Source organism: Rhamphochromis longiceps, linkage group LG22 (genome assembly GCF_057381845.1).
Source record: "Rhamphochromis longiceps isolate RC_006_pf linkage group LG22, R_longiceps_female_GT1.1, whole genome shotgun sequence".
Classification (NCBI taxonomy): domain Eukaryota; kingdom Metazoa; phylum Chordata; class Actinopteri; order Cichliformes; family Cichlidae; genus Rhamphochromis; species Rhamphochromis longiceps.
In genome coordinates this window covers 28,638,408-28,653,697 of record NC_140577.1, presented here as the reverse complement: position 1 = coordinate 28,653,697, position 15,290 = coordinate 28,638,408, and the positions used below count along the sequence as shown (strand labels likewise).

The window sequence follows — 15,290 nt, the reverse complement described above, 5'->3', positions numbered from 1 at the left end:
TTTTTAGTCACTGAAAAATATGAAGTTGTTTTGAGTTGTTTCAACTAGAGAATGAAACAAAAACAAAAACAAACTAAAAGTATGTACTTAGAAACATCTCACAGATGTTCCCCATTTTATATTAAAAAAACCCCAAAAGCTGAGACTGAAACAAAAACTAAAGTAAAACGATCTGTTCTAGTCACAAGGAGATGCTACTACTGAGCCTGTGTAAACCAGTGTGTCTCTGGTTTTGGGGAAAATGGTCAAGAATCATATCTGAAAGATGACAATGAAAGTTTGCAGAAATCAACTTTTAAGATGAATAAAAGACAATAATTTTGAAAAGAAAATAATTTCTAAGAGTTTATTTGATAACATGCAACAAGCTTATTGCCCAAAGAGATGTATGTACTGTATAGAGGTGAGGTTTCCGGTGGGGATGGTGTGGAAATCCTTACTCGGTTTCTTCCACTCCTCTCTTACAGTTTCCTGACTCCAGGTCACCTTTTCCCAGATTTTCACCTTCAGCTTCCAAACCTTGCTGGAGGAGGTCCCGTGTTTTATTTACAGATAAAGAAGTCCTGCATTATTTTCTGGAAGTGTTGATCTTTTTGGCAGTTTAGTAATTATGAGATATGAAACATGTGTATGCCAACTTCATCACTGATATTTTTACCGTGGTGTTTGTGCCACTCCTGAAACCGAACCTTGCAACAGTGCCTTTTGAATGTCATGTGCTATTATTCTTTTTTGAAGACTTTTGGCCGGAGCCACACAGCTTTTTCTTGTGCTATAAAATTACAGCCCATGAAAAGGTGACCTTGTGAACCTCAGATAAGACATCTCAGAAATGCTTCCTCAGTGATTTTATCAAAATATGAAAGAGGAAAACCACTGATAAGTTTTCATTAGCTTCAATCTGTGGTTGAGCCACATGCGACTGACATAAAAGTCTTTGCTCTTTATCTCAAACACACAGATTCTGACTGATCCGTGCTCTCTTGCTCTCTGTTGCAGTTTAACTTTGTTGGCAAACTCCTCGGGCCACGCGGGAACTCGTTAAAGAGACTACAGGAGGACACTCTCACAAAGATGTCAATTCTCGGTAAAGGATCCATGAGAGACAAAGAGAAGGTAACCCTCCAGTCGGTTATTTCATTTGTATTCGTGCTTGCCTTGCTCCTTTTGCTCTCTTTCACCTCCAACCCATTTTAACTTGCTCTGCTGTTACTCTTAAAAAAGATTTGAAGTGAACAGGATATAACCTTAGAGTTAAGCAATGCCTCCCATAGAAAAGGGGGAATGTGAGGAGCCCATCTTCTTCATTTCATAAAATGACATGAAACAACTTTGTCTTATTGTCTCAGCTTTGCTCAACTTTTTTTTGGCCTCCCAGAGACATTGTAAGCTTTTTATATGCACACCCACTTAGATTCAGTGGCACTGAAATTTCCAAAATATCTTTCAGCTTATCAGAGCCAAGGCGAAGGATTGTGGATTTAGACAAGTCAAGAATAATTTAATCATTTCTAAAGAACTGCATGTACCAAGACCAACAGTTCAAATTGTTGTGCAAGTTACTGAGGAGTTTAACCACTTGACTAAGATCTGAAAGTTTTAAAGGTTTAAATGGTGTGAAATAACCCATAAACCGGCAAGGCATAGGCCTGGAACACCTGTGTCACTGTGTACAGTTGAATGAGGTTATCATTGCCATAGACTGAGAAGCTGTTGCCCAAGGAAGAAGCCTCTATGCAAGAGATGTGTAACTGATTACATGGACAAAGAAAAAACCTTCTCGAGGAAAGTTTTTATGGTCAGATGAGGCAAAGATTAAATTGTTTGGCCACAATAACAAGAAGTTATTGTATGAGTAAAGCTGAGGTGATATAAAGCAAACTGCTGCTAGAATTATCCCCTGGGTTTCTGGCTACATTGCATCCGTCACAAGTCAGTTCCCTGTGTTCAGACTACCTCAGAATTCTGATAGTACTGCATATATTTTTTCATGATATAAAGGTGTCATGTTATAATATCAATGATGCATCGACATTATGACTTAGCATTCCACAACAGTAAGACCAGCTCAGACATGTTTGACAGCAAAAGCTTCGTCAGCCTCTGACGATTTAGAAAAAAGGGAGCTACTTCAACAACCTCCAACAAAGCACAATACTCTAAAAAATATATAAAGTATATTTCAGTAAACTAAAGTGAGGAAATTGTTCCCACTAAATGTGGAAGCAACAACCAGGCTCTGAACGCACCGGAGGAGGAGATGCTAGCAGCTGGTGGTGTGATCCAAACAAATGACTCCACCGAGCATCGCTGCAGCACTCACTAGTTGCTTTCCGTATGACAGGGAGCGCAAACGATGGAGGGAAATTACTGATGTGGGCTCATGGTGGTAAAAGCAGCTGGATAAAAAGCTCGACCTAAGACACAAAATCCCAGGTGGAAAATATTTTTCAGTTATGTAACATTATTGTGCAGGTTCCAGAGAGTTTGAAGGATACGCGGCTTTAGTCATTATTATTATTGTCAAACTAAAGTGGCTAGATATTATTTTCACTTAAAATTCCCATTGAAAACACTACTTTGGCTACTCTTCGGTTTGCATTTGACTGACAATAGGTCACTATTTTGTACTATTGTACTAAAGTGCTGCTTTTACTTGCACCTTGTGGCAACAGATTTACACGTTGAATTAAATAGTGTGTCATTTGAGACAGTAGCTGATTGCAGGGTGGAGAACGCCCTGCCTTTTGTTTGCTCTAATAAATGCTGCTCCTGCAAGCTGCAGTCACCAATAAAACATTCAATATTCTTTTCTGCATCGTCAGAAACATAATTATCACTAACTTCCTTGAAATATTATGATAAAATACGCTGAAATTTGATCGACCTGATAAAAATGACTGAAAATAAGTAGCCTGTGCTTCACAGTGGCACGACAGCAACAGCCATAACTTAGCTATCAGTTTAAAGCTGCAGAATCAGCCTCACAGGTTAGGTTTTATAGTATTTCTACTACATTAACCATAAGTATGCATGCAAGATGGATAAAGCACCTAAGTGCACTGAGAGTTCAAAAGGTGAATGTAGATTTTAGTATAAAGAGCTTTGGGTGGTCAGTAAGAAGTTTTAAGATGCAATTTGCTAAGAGACAATGAATTCAGATATTAGGTTCACCCTGTGTATATTTTTGACCCTGTGCTTATTTTAGAAAATTCAAAAGAAAAAAAATAGTCCATCAAATTCTTTTTTTTTTTTTAAAGAGCATTTGTATAGTCCATAATTATGTGACTATACAAATGCAACTGTACATAGCTGTAAATAATAGGTGGCCATTAATGAGTGCCTATAAAATTAAAACTACGTTTTTGCATAATTGTTAATCCCTTCCACTTATTTAATCTAAATATAAAATATACGTGGTTTACAATCACAGAAAACAAACATAATGAGTCTTTTTTAAGGAGTCAATTAACCCTCTGAGGTCTACGTCATCATCATCAGTAACAATGCTAACCCTAGCTACGCGTTTTTAAGTCAACTAAAAAATTCCTTTTTTAAAAAAAAAAAGAAGTAATTATTGATGGTTGTCAGTAAAGAATTAGCATGGGGTGACTGATCAGTAATGAAACCTTTATTTTAAAATGACAGTAAGATTGAATAATAATAACAAAAGCACAGTGTGGTATATACAGTTTTATATGTGCAGGTGAGAATATCAGCTGCAATAATTATCTAATATCATTCACATCACACTTACTAAGGCTTTCAAATACACTCTAAGAAATAAAACTGATAATTACTTAAATATTTTGGTGCAACACTTTTACACTCAAAAATAATGAGTAGATGCAAAAACAATCACATCTCTTAAATACACCTTATTAATTGAGTAAATCCAACTAAAATGGAATAAGTTGTTATGAACAATTAAAGATGTTACAGTAACATACAAAATTGAGTAAATACAATTGAAAATGTAAGTCAAAACAACAGTAACCAAAAGTTCAAAATACATAAAATATTAATTAGGAAATGCTGAAATGCTTGGCACATTTAACCAACACCATTACAATTATTTGTTTTTAAATAATGGTTCAATTTACTTAATATTTTTAACTTAACTTAAGCAAAAACATTAATTACAATTAAGTGTTTTTTATATATATATATATATATATATATATATATATATATATATATATATATATATATATACACACACACATACACACACATACACACACACACCCCACAGGAAAAAAGAACCACGTCAGTTCAACATTGTTCACAATGATTTATTTTAAACAGCTTTTTTGTGAATCAGATTTTAGCAGATTCCTTCTCTGAACACAGTGAGCTGAAATCTGTTCTACATTCAGTGGATAGAACTTGGATAAAATTTCAGTCACAACAGCCTTATATAATAAAATTGCATCCAAATTGGCATGCTTAACAAAACTCTGTAAAACTGGCATATTGATGCTAACAACAAGAAAAATGTACCTGCCATACAAAGAATAAAAGTGGCTCAAGTGAACGCAGTGCTTTACCTTTTCAGAAAAGGTCAAATGACAAAAATAAAATTAAGATCCCAAAAAAATATAAATCCTGAAAAAAAAAAAAAAAAGAAATTTTGCACTGTGACATAGTTTTTGAACATCTTATTTTGATTCCAAAAAATTGGGAAGATTATAACTAAAGAGTGACCAAAAAACATCCATAATTTAAATAAAAAGGTTTCAAAAAGGATTGCGCTAAAAAAAAAACAAAAAACAAACAAACAGAAGATACTCTCCCATTTACACCTTAATGTGAATCTGGAAAGTTAATACAAAAACACAGTTTATGGTACAAACATTATTTATGAACAGGAATGTCAACACAATGTAATGCCGCAACTGAACCTTTTGATGAGCATTACATGTCACTTAACAAGTCTAACACTTTAAGAACAGCCCTGTGAAATTTTGTCTACAATGAACAGAGGTCATTTTTCAGTCTTTGAACCTTGACAGAAAGGTTTCCTGGATCCAGCTCCATGAACACTTTTTGAAATGCTTCAAATGTGCATTTGAAATTCTTGGGGTATTTCAGATCCAGAGCATAGCACAGTCCCAAAAGATAGCAACAGGCTTTGCTCAGATTCCCAAGTTTGCCCAGAACAGTAACGCCTTCAATAACAATACCCACATCAGTAGGTTCGCCTGACCTGTCTTGATTCTGCAGCAGGTAAATCTTCATCACCTCCTCAGCCAAAGCCTCTTCAACGAAGACAGCATCAGCACCGTCCTTTAAAAAGAGAAAGAACTGTTTTCAGCTCACATATTTCCAAACATTGAAACAAAAAGTTTCATTTGTATGACATCACCGGTACTCATAATATGTGGACACTGCTCCAAAATCTTTGAGCAAATGCTATTCTTTTGTATGCTTTGAAGTGTTTGCTTTTTTTCTTTAGAACAGTATCTTAAAACTTTTCTATGATCTCACAAGCTAAAATAAACTACTAATATTCCTAAAACAGATTTATTGCGCCAACCTCAAAGGTTTTGATTAAGGCACTTGGATCCTCTCCCAGATGGTCAATGAGACATTTGATGATGACTTCTCGTTTTTTCTCGATGGAATTTCCACTCTGTAAAACAGGAAGTCTCAACTGAGGCAAAATTTGCACATTTAAAACATGACTTACCATTTCTAGCTTAAACATAACTATTTTTTTTCTGTTGTTGACCTGTTTTCACACCCACCATCAAGGTAAGAACACCTGTGGAGCTAAAATATTGAACAGAAACCTAAGAAAAGCCGTTTTTAGTGGAAGGGCCTCTTCAATGCTGTGTTGGAACGTTTTTGTGGTTAGAAAATGCAATCTTCCTTACCTGAAGCAGAAGGTTTAACTGTGCTCTGTGGCGTTGTCCAGCAGCACCTTTCTTGGCTTGAAACAAGGACAGGAGTTTGGATGAATACAAGTCCAACGATGACATGAACTTTGGTTCAAGGTTCAGGGTCGTGATCCTATGAAACTCTGCACTGACCTGGATGGGAGAGGACAAAAAACCAAGGACAAAAAATCTGAAGGCCAAAATTCTGATTCAATCAAAAAAAAAAAAAAAAATCTTTAAGTGGAACTACCATTTTTTGCAACCTGGACCTTATTTTCTAACATGCAAAAGATTAATTTACTCATCCAGACATAAATCCATATAAATGGAGTTGTTCAGTATGCAGACTAAAGCCTTAACATAAAGTATTATCTTCCACTAAGCTTCTAAATTTTATGTTATGAATTGCTTGCACTATTTCCCTGTGAGATTGTATAATCTTTGAGGGAAGAGGCGGAGCCAGGTTGCCCTCTGAACCATCGTCTGCCAGGCAGCGATGCGAGAGGAACACACCTCCACTGAAGTGGCGCAAATATTCAGAATCGCGTCAGCGGCTTTACAGAGAAAGCCTTTCAGCTCCTCTGGCAGCTCTGCTTCCTCCACCTTCCTGGAGATGACAAACGCTAGCAAGGCAGTGTTGTTAGTCACTGCAGCTGACTGAACAGTGCATTGATGTGCGCGATCAGTGAACCTTGCTATCAGCTGGTCAAGTTTGGCGGGATGGGCCGGTTGCTGTCCAACGACCTTGGTCATTTTGGTGCCGAAAACTGAAGCGAGGCTCGGCTCTAGAGGGGGAACAGGCGGAAAACTCCGGTCTGTGAAGCCCTCTGTGAAGCCCTAGGTAGAGACCGCGCTCTAATCTTCGCTGGCTCTGCTGCTGCCTCAGAGAGGTAGGTCATCACCGCCGGGAACTGGGGCCAGATGGGATCTGGGCAACGAGAGTGAGCAGAGCCATACCTTCCCGCCAGATCATCCAATGGGGGGGTGGAGCAGGCTGAGGGACGGAAAGTCCCTTCTCACCAGCTGCCTCCTGGATGATGCCAGGCAGATCCAGGAGCAGCGCACCAACAACTGGGAGCGGCGTCCTCGCCGACATGTGAAGGCCAGGGGTGGATGAGCATCCCTTGAAAAAGGCTGACCTCCACTGCTTTTCCTCTGGCGGGAGGAGCTAACAGGAGCGGCAATAGGATTAAGGTGTGAGGGCGAGGTCTGCATGGTGAGGACCGAGGCAGCCCACGCAGACGGCATGTCGGTCATACGACATGATGTAGCCGGTCTGGCAGGATGGACACAGACGGATGGTCTCGCTGGACATCTTCTGGCTGGCTGAAGAAAAACGGCAGAGTCGATTTCCTGGTCTCACCATAACTTATACTAGACCAGGGTGAGGCCCACACAGCAGGTGGGCGTGGAATAAAATACTTCAGTGCTGCGCGCACAAGGGGAATACCCACTTAAAGGGCTGCGCCTATACTCATAGAATCTGGGGTTACAATACGTAACCAACGTTTCATAAAAATATTAAATTACTCTTCACTCTTTACTCTTCAGTAAAATCTAGTCTGTCGTTATGTGCTCCAGAGTTAGATAAGTGAGACAAAGGCACTTTGCAATCAGCCCAGTCATTCTTCAGTCAGGTTACATTAGCTTAGCCTAAAACAAGTTAAGTGAACGGAAATTATTTATCGTTCCATAGGCTTGGGAATGGTTTCAATAAGAACCATTCTGGTTTTGATTCAGATTCCTCATTCTGATTCAAATTCCTAGCGATTCTAGAGTCTTATGACAAATTAAAGCAACCTGGCTGCTGCAAGATCATCAAAATCACTAGGATGGTAGCAACATGTTTTTTCTCACTTCTCTTATGATGGGGGATCTAACAGACCAAATTTTATTTACAAGTGGATATCCCTTTAAATGTACACTTACTTGGGAGACGTCAAACAACGCCGGCCATCTGTCCTTGATGTCGCTGACACTCAGCTGTTGGCTGATAATATCATGTCTTCTATGTGCAAAGGTTTTGCACATTAAATCCTTGATGGCTGTGCTGTTTTTCTTCTTACACTCATCAATCAGTTGTTGTCGCTCCAGCTCTTGCTGTTCTTTACCATCTTGTCCTGGATAGTGTGGCAGAAACAGCACTTCTCCTTTCCGCGCCTTCTTTATGTTCTTCGCTGGAGCCTTGTCATCAGGGTGCTTGTTCTTCAGTGAGTTGCAAGTAACCTCTGGAACTCCAAGACTTTGTAACTTTGACCTGTAATTTCCCATCTTGTATTTAAGACTATACATCCATCCCATCCAGCCATTACGACTGCCTGGCTCTGTCAGACACGGGTGCTTTTTGACCAGAGCCTCTGCCACTTCTCCAATCTGAAGGCCAGTAGGGTAGGCTGTGTAGCTGTACATATAATCAGCTAATTTTTCCATTATATCTGACTTGACTGAAGTATTGTTCAGCACAGTGCCATTTTGAACAAAGACTTCATTGGCATTTTTCAGTACAGTCTCTGTTGCCACAGAGAAAAGTGGAATGACAATTTCATCTGGCCATGTAGTCTTTAGAGGACTTTGAAGAGGGGAGAGTATGACAGTGTTGTCTGAAGACAGAGATGATCCATCTGTTTGGTCCTCTGTGGTTTTATAGGTTGAAGAGCTTGAACTTTCATTCAGTGAACTTACATCTGAGGGATTTTCACACTGAGGAATCAATGTAAGCACTACTGATGGAATGACCACAGCTTTGACTGTACCCCTATCTTTGATTTGGTTGGGAGAATGAAGTGTAAAGAAATCTCCAAATGAGTCATCATAATAGTGCAATATGAAATCCTCAACTAGCCCAAATGTCTCTCTCACTGTCTCATGCAACTCCTCAACAGTCCTGGGTATTCCTGAAGAGAGCACAAGCTTCTCACTCTGTTGTCCAAAAATTACTTTCAAGGCAACGGAGTCCATCTGCAGAATAAAAACCACAAGAAAAAAGAAAAAGAAAGGGGGTATCTCAGTCTTTCCCCTTACACTAACAAACAATGTGACGTTTTATTGACACCATTTGCTTGCCTTCAACACGATATGGTGTTAAGGGGTAAGTGTCACCAAGTACTCTGGGATGTATTAAGGTCATTTTCCCAGAAGGATCCAGAATAAATGCCCTAAAATGTTCATCATACCAGCTGTTGAGCAACTTCACAATGAAAAGAAATTCATTGCTTAAGACAACAATCTGTAAAATCTCCACAAAGTCAGGTAAGCCACAAGTACATCCATGAGGCAAAACCATTCCTGAGGCATATTTAGTTCCATGATGAGTCAGAGAGTTGGTCAAATTCACATAGGCTTGTGTTGGATAAAGTTCCTTGAGACACTGCTGTATTTCTACATCAAGCAGTTCCAATGGAAGAGATGATACTTTAGTGACACACACTGATGGCTTCAATGCATTACCATCTGAATAGTATGCCATCATCATCTGGTGCTTTGAGGCAAGTGACAATAGTACATTTCTGAAGCTGTTTGTGTGTTTAACAACCTTCTTAAAGAAACTATGTTTACCCTCAAAGCGCATAGTCCAGAGGCATACTAATGGACCAAATCCTCTGATCAAGTCAGGATAATGCTCCAAAAAATGGTGTTTTGGAGTTAGTTTTTGCTCTGGGAAAACCTCCAATAGCCTGTTGCGATGTTCAGATATAAGTGTGTCCAAGTAGCAAATACTTTCCTCTCTGTGACTAGGGGACACAACAAGTTCAGTTATATCTTTTAGAGTCATAAGAACTTGCCATGCTTCATCATTTTTGGGAATCTTTTCCCCAATAATAAAAGGTAATAGTCTCAATAACGTCCAATTTTCATGTGCGTTGCCACCAATGCTTTTGCGAGTGGAAAAATTTAGGGGGATGATTTGGGGGCGATCTGTTTTATCGGTCCATTTGTAAGGAAATTCTGTTATGAAGTTATTGAGTTCAGTTAAGGAAAAGTAACGTTTACGGATAAACACATGAAGGCATAATGCTAATTCTAGTGGAATTATGCCTTCAAAAAGGTCGTGCAAAAGATCTGGAGGATACCCTGTGACAAAATGGAAATATTTTAATTTCCCTGTTAATGGACAACCTTTCTTCACACCACAAAAATGAACCGAGGAGGAATTTTCCTTTATGGTTTGGACATGTAGATCATAGTTCTCTTTTGTTCTTGGTGGAAAAGCTCCTGAACGAACTTCTTTTTGCTGAAAGTCTGAATGGTCTCCAAGGCAAAATCTACAGATGTAATGTCCAGAAAAGCTTTCCACGAGTCCACTAAGAGAATGAGCGCCAAGATTGTCAGCACAAACACAAAAAACAGTGCCCCTGATATATCTACCAAGCTGTGAACAAAAAATCCCGTCTCTCTCTAATGTTATGAGATCCTTTAAAAGTGGCTCGAGAACAGTTTCATAGCCAAAAGTTTTAACATCACTTGCCTTACACAGGAGAGCCAATTGAATTGATGTTAGCTGTGATCTCAGTTCAGTTGGTATATCAGCAAGTACCCAGTACACAGCTGTGACTTTGTGTTTTTTTTTCTTGAAGTCCCAAGTGGATTACAAATTTCAAAGTCATCCACATAGAGAACAAGGGAAATACTTAAGTCCTCAATAGCACAAAGTTGGTTTTGCTTGAAATATTGTCCATCGTGGAAAGAGGATAACTGTGAAGTGTTCAAATGTCTAGTTAATATACTGTTAACATCTTCTTTACTCAGTAACAGCTGCAAGGACTGAAGAATAGGCACATACTGAAAAGTGGAATTCTTTTCTGGATCCAAACAGTATTCTACTGGTTCAATAACACAGAAGTTTTCCTTGAAATATTTCTGTCTCTTATATCTTGAAGCAAAGGGACCATCAGGACTAAGGGCTGCACATAAAGGACTACAGTGACATATTTTTTCAGCCAATTCACTGACAAAAGACTGATCAATATTACAGTTATTCTTAATAAGAATATCACTTATTGACTTTGGAATATACTGAAGTGATAATGTGCAGATATAACTGAGCTGTTCTACCAAGTCATCCACACATTTACCAGAAACATTATAGATGCTTTCCAGTTTTAACAAGAGCACACCAATATTTTTCAAAATTTCATTTGTTGTTTCCCTTTCACAACCAAGTTCAGTGGTGACATCCAAGTCCTCGTGATCTTCTAATTCCAGTGCTGGTAAGACGATTTCATTAGATGTACTGACAGTTTGCTTTGAAATCAAGTTAGTTTTAAAGTGCTTCCATGAACAAAATCTGTGCTTTCGACTTCTGTGAGTCGCATAAGTCCCACAAATGTTTGTCTTAAACTCACAACCATCAAAAACACACTCTATGGTTTCATGGCTTTTCAAATGGGAATTTATATGTTGAAAATAGTCTTTTGTGTTTGGGTAAAAAGAGTCACAGATTTTACATCTAATAGTTGGAAGGACCTCACACTCTTCCGTTTCATGCGAACTGTGAGACCTAGACAAGTGTGAGCGTAAGGCACCCCATGTCTTAAAAGAGCAAGGACAATTCAAATGAAGACAGGGTATGGAATAGCCATGACCAAATGTACCATGTTTCACTCGATAATGTTTGAGTAGTGACACTTTTGATGACTCCTCATGTTTGCAGAGTTTACACTGCCATCTCATCACCTGTGACCTAAAAAATTGTGAGAAAATATGTCTCACAGTATGAAGATGACAGAATGGTGTATAACCATATTTACGCAGTTTTTGTATGATTAACTGATTGAATAACCAATACTCACTACCAATTCAGGTGGAGGATACAACTTACAAATAAGTCAACATGGAACAAAGTACAATACTTAACCACATTGAAATAATCTGAATCACATCACCATGCTGTATAAATAAAAAGATAGTATGGTGACACTAGATGACAGACCATGAACTCATCAATATATTTACCGAACTGAAAAATTCTCAAAATTTAGATTTGGCATTTGTATGACTAAAATAACCCACCACAAAACCAGTATAAATATTTAGGTGGTATCACCATCCACTACTCAGCTTGTATAAAACAATATCATATCATTCCAAAATTTAACACATCAAGTCCTCTGAGTAAAATTACCTGCTTTACTTTGTAGTTGATGCAGATTTTTTTCTCCTGGTGGTGAAGATGGTGCTGAAAAAATACAAATCAAAACTTTATCATTACAAAACATGTCACTGAGTAATCTGCCATAACATCAATCTCTTATAAGAAATTTTAGCTTGGATTGAAATAAACATTTATTTATGTAAATTGGGAGTAACTATACTGGAAATGATGGTACTTTTGGCTTGACCCAAAAGACCAAAGCTTTTTTTTTTTCCATTATTTTCTGGGATCTGAAAGGAAGTAGGGCCCCGAGTCTAAATTTACTTAAGGCCCCATAGTACTTTGGACCGGCCCTGGATGAGGTAATCTGCTGACCCGGGCGGTCCTCTCAGCGTTCTCTCAAAAACTGGCCCTGTTCAGGACAAAGCTGAAAGCAGCGTCTTATATGCTCTGAAAGACCCCACATAGAACAAGAAAGCTAAGCAGCATGGTTGCTGCTATGAACTGTTCCGCGGGCAGGTCTTCTTAGTTACCAAAGCCATTGATGACGTCTGTTCATCTCCTCCTGAACAACCTGACAGAGTGAGTCAGGCCGCGTGACTACCGCAGCTCCCGCACCGTGACTCAACAGGGCCATTTTCTAGAAATGTCTGAGCACACCTGCTTTCACGTGGTTCCTAAAATGCCCCCGATTAAACGGTCAGGTCGCTGGTACCGGGACATTCCGGTCAAATTACCCGGAACGCAGATAGCGACTCAGAACGTAAAAGGATAAAAGGGCGCGGTTTCCCGCCGCCTTTACTGGAAGACGGGTTGAAAACTTAAATTAACGTGCACAAACACGCTGCGAAAAGTGAGCCACCATGACAAACGCTTTCTTCAGAACATGTTATAAAAGAACGGTGTGGATAAAGACAGCTAATGTAAGAATGGTCACTTACCTGAAAACGTTACCAAGTCTGCAGTGGATGTGTGTCTGTCTCGTTCAACGTGCAGAAAATCTCCCATGAGGCCATGCTCCTCGCGCGCGGTACATGCCAAAGGTCATTAGTCTTACTCAAAGTTTTAAGTTAGTATTGGGGGACAAAATTATATTGATTTTGAACCATTAATAATTAAAGTTAAAGACAATGATAAATATGAATACCAGTCTCTCAGTTATTTTGAGTACTTTCTATGAGATATATTGAGTAGATTTAAATAATGCACCCTGTGTTTCAAATACAGAATTTTTTCTTTTAAATAAACTTGAACAAAAGAACTCAGTTCAACTCAAAAACTGGTGTTGAAAATTTAAGCATTCTTTTCAGTATTTTCAACTCAAGATAACACGTTTGTGATTTTCAAAGATTTAATCAAGGTCATCTAACTTAGAATTATAATGATATTTACTAAGCCCCTGAATAATTTTTTAGGGTGTAGAATCACAGGGAGTGTTTTTAATAAAAGAAGTTTTTCCTTTTTCATTTTCTTTTCGTTCTAAATTGGAAGACGCTGATCTGAAAATGTATAAGTGTGTTTGTCTCAGATCACCCCCCGTATCTACAATCTCTGCTTGATTGACAGCTCTCAGGTCACCTAGGCTCCATTGGAGAAATGCAAAAACAACTATGTCTGGGAAAACAAATTTCAAAAGTTTATGGAAATGGGAATGATCTTGGGGATCACCAAATACGCCTGACATCTTTCAAAGCATACTTCGTCTCTCTCGTAGCGTGTAAAACACATGCAGTCAAATCAGCAAGCACACAGGAAAAAACACTCTTTCTGGATTTATGGGTTTGTTTTCATAGAAATTTTGAGTCTTTGTGAAGATTCGAACCAAACTTCATGGGAAGAAAAAAGATTTTGTGAAGAGGGTATAGCTTGAAATTTCAAACACAATCCAGTTTAATGACTTCTATCATCCCCGATCATGTCCACACATAAAGAGAGGATATAAATGGCTCTAACAGAAGATCCTTAGCAGCCGGATTGATTGCACACAGGAGTGTTTAACTGGGAATAAATCGACTTCTCTTGGCTTGTCTGTGTCTCCTCTCCCCCTCTGTTTGTCAGAGGTGATTTGTTGATGGCGATGACTCTTGCTGTCATACAGCACATTCTTTTTGATTACTGTGATCAATAGTCTTTGATGGTACACTCCTCTCGAGTAGGTGGGAGAAAAGATCTGTTATGGCGATATGCTGACCTCGGCAGCCCTCAACTGTCTACGTAGAACCGCTGTGGGATTTATTCCTGACAGCTTTCTGTCAGGGACGCTCCTCAAGCTAGTGCTTCCTCTCTTTTTTTAGGTGAGGGATATACCGTTGCTGCAAAATGAATACTTCATGTTGAGCTGGTTGCTGACTCTCTGTTTTCAGCTTCACAGTGTGTGTCATTGTAGTTTTGTGCCCTTGCGCGGGTCAGGGTGCTGGGCTACTGCAGAGCAAAGAGAGACCCCCGAAGGCTTTTTGTAGACAAGTGAAAACAAAGTTGTCTTATCTGTACAGACACGCCGAGTGAAGAACCGCTTCCTTTAAGGACACATTTCTATTTATAATGATAAAATGCATACTGCACCATACCTCTGGGTTACATATGACTGACAGGAAAGGTGATAATATACCGTTTTCACCCCATGGAAATGTAATTGTAGACTTGCTTCTTGGGGGGTGAAACTAGACAATGCTTAGTTCATTTGCTTTTAAGCTCTTACATGTGGCAGAGACACTGCAAGAACTGCTATAACTTAGGGCTGCTCGATTATGGCAAAAATGATAATCACGATTATTTTCACTGAAATTGAGATCGCGATTATTTGACGATATTTATTTAACCCTTTAAGACCTACCATAGAACCAAGTCCGCCAGAGCTTATATTATTTTTTTAGAATAGAATAGAATAGCCTTTATTGTCATTGTACAGAGTACAACGAAATTGGAGTGCCACTCCCTTGGTGCAAGTTTCAATAATAAATATAAATGTAAAATATAAAAGGTACAAAAAAAAACAATCGTAAGTACTCAAACAATAGTATGTACAATATATACAGGATAGCAGCATTAATATAATGACAGTATGAATAGCAGCATAATATAATGACAGTGACGGTATGGAATAGGTTCAATTGTTTTTGTGCTTATTTACTACGGTGATAGCTCTGGGAAAGAAGCTATCCCTGAATCTGTTTGTCCTGGTTTTATGTGACCTGTACCGTCGGCCTGACGGTAATAATTCAAACAGTTGGTTGCTGGGGTGAGAGTGGTCCTTGATGATATTGCCAGCTCTGCTGAGGTACCGAGAGTTTGCAGTGACCTCCAGGCTGGGCAGAGAG

The 15,290-nt window shown here is 38.8% G+C and overlaps 1 protein-coding gene across 1 annotated transcript in view; it reads left to right on the top strand.

The window, feature by feature from the left end:
- The window catches only part of khdrbs3 (KH domain containing, RNA binding, signal transduction associated 3), a 174,007-nt gene that overhangs the window by 90,222 nt on the left and 68,495 nt on the right, over window positions 1–15,290 (top strand). Inside the window, exon 3 of the mRNA XM_085396525.1 lies at window positions 1,000–1,116. Within this exon, the coding sequence (XP_085252651.1) occupies window positions 1,000–1,116 (117 nt within the window). The remainder of the gene's footprint in view (window positions 1–999; window positions 1,117–15,290) is intronic.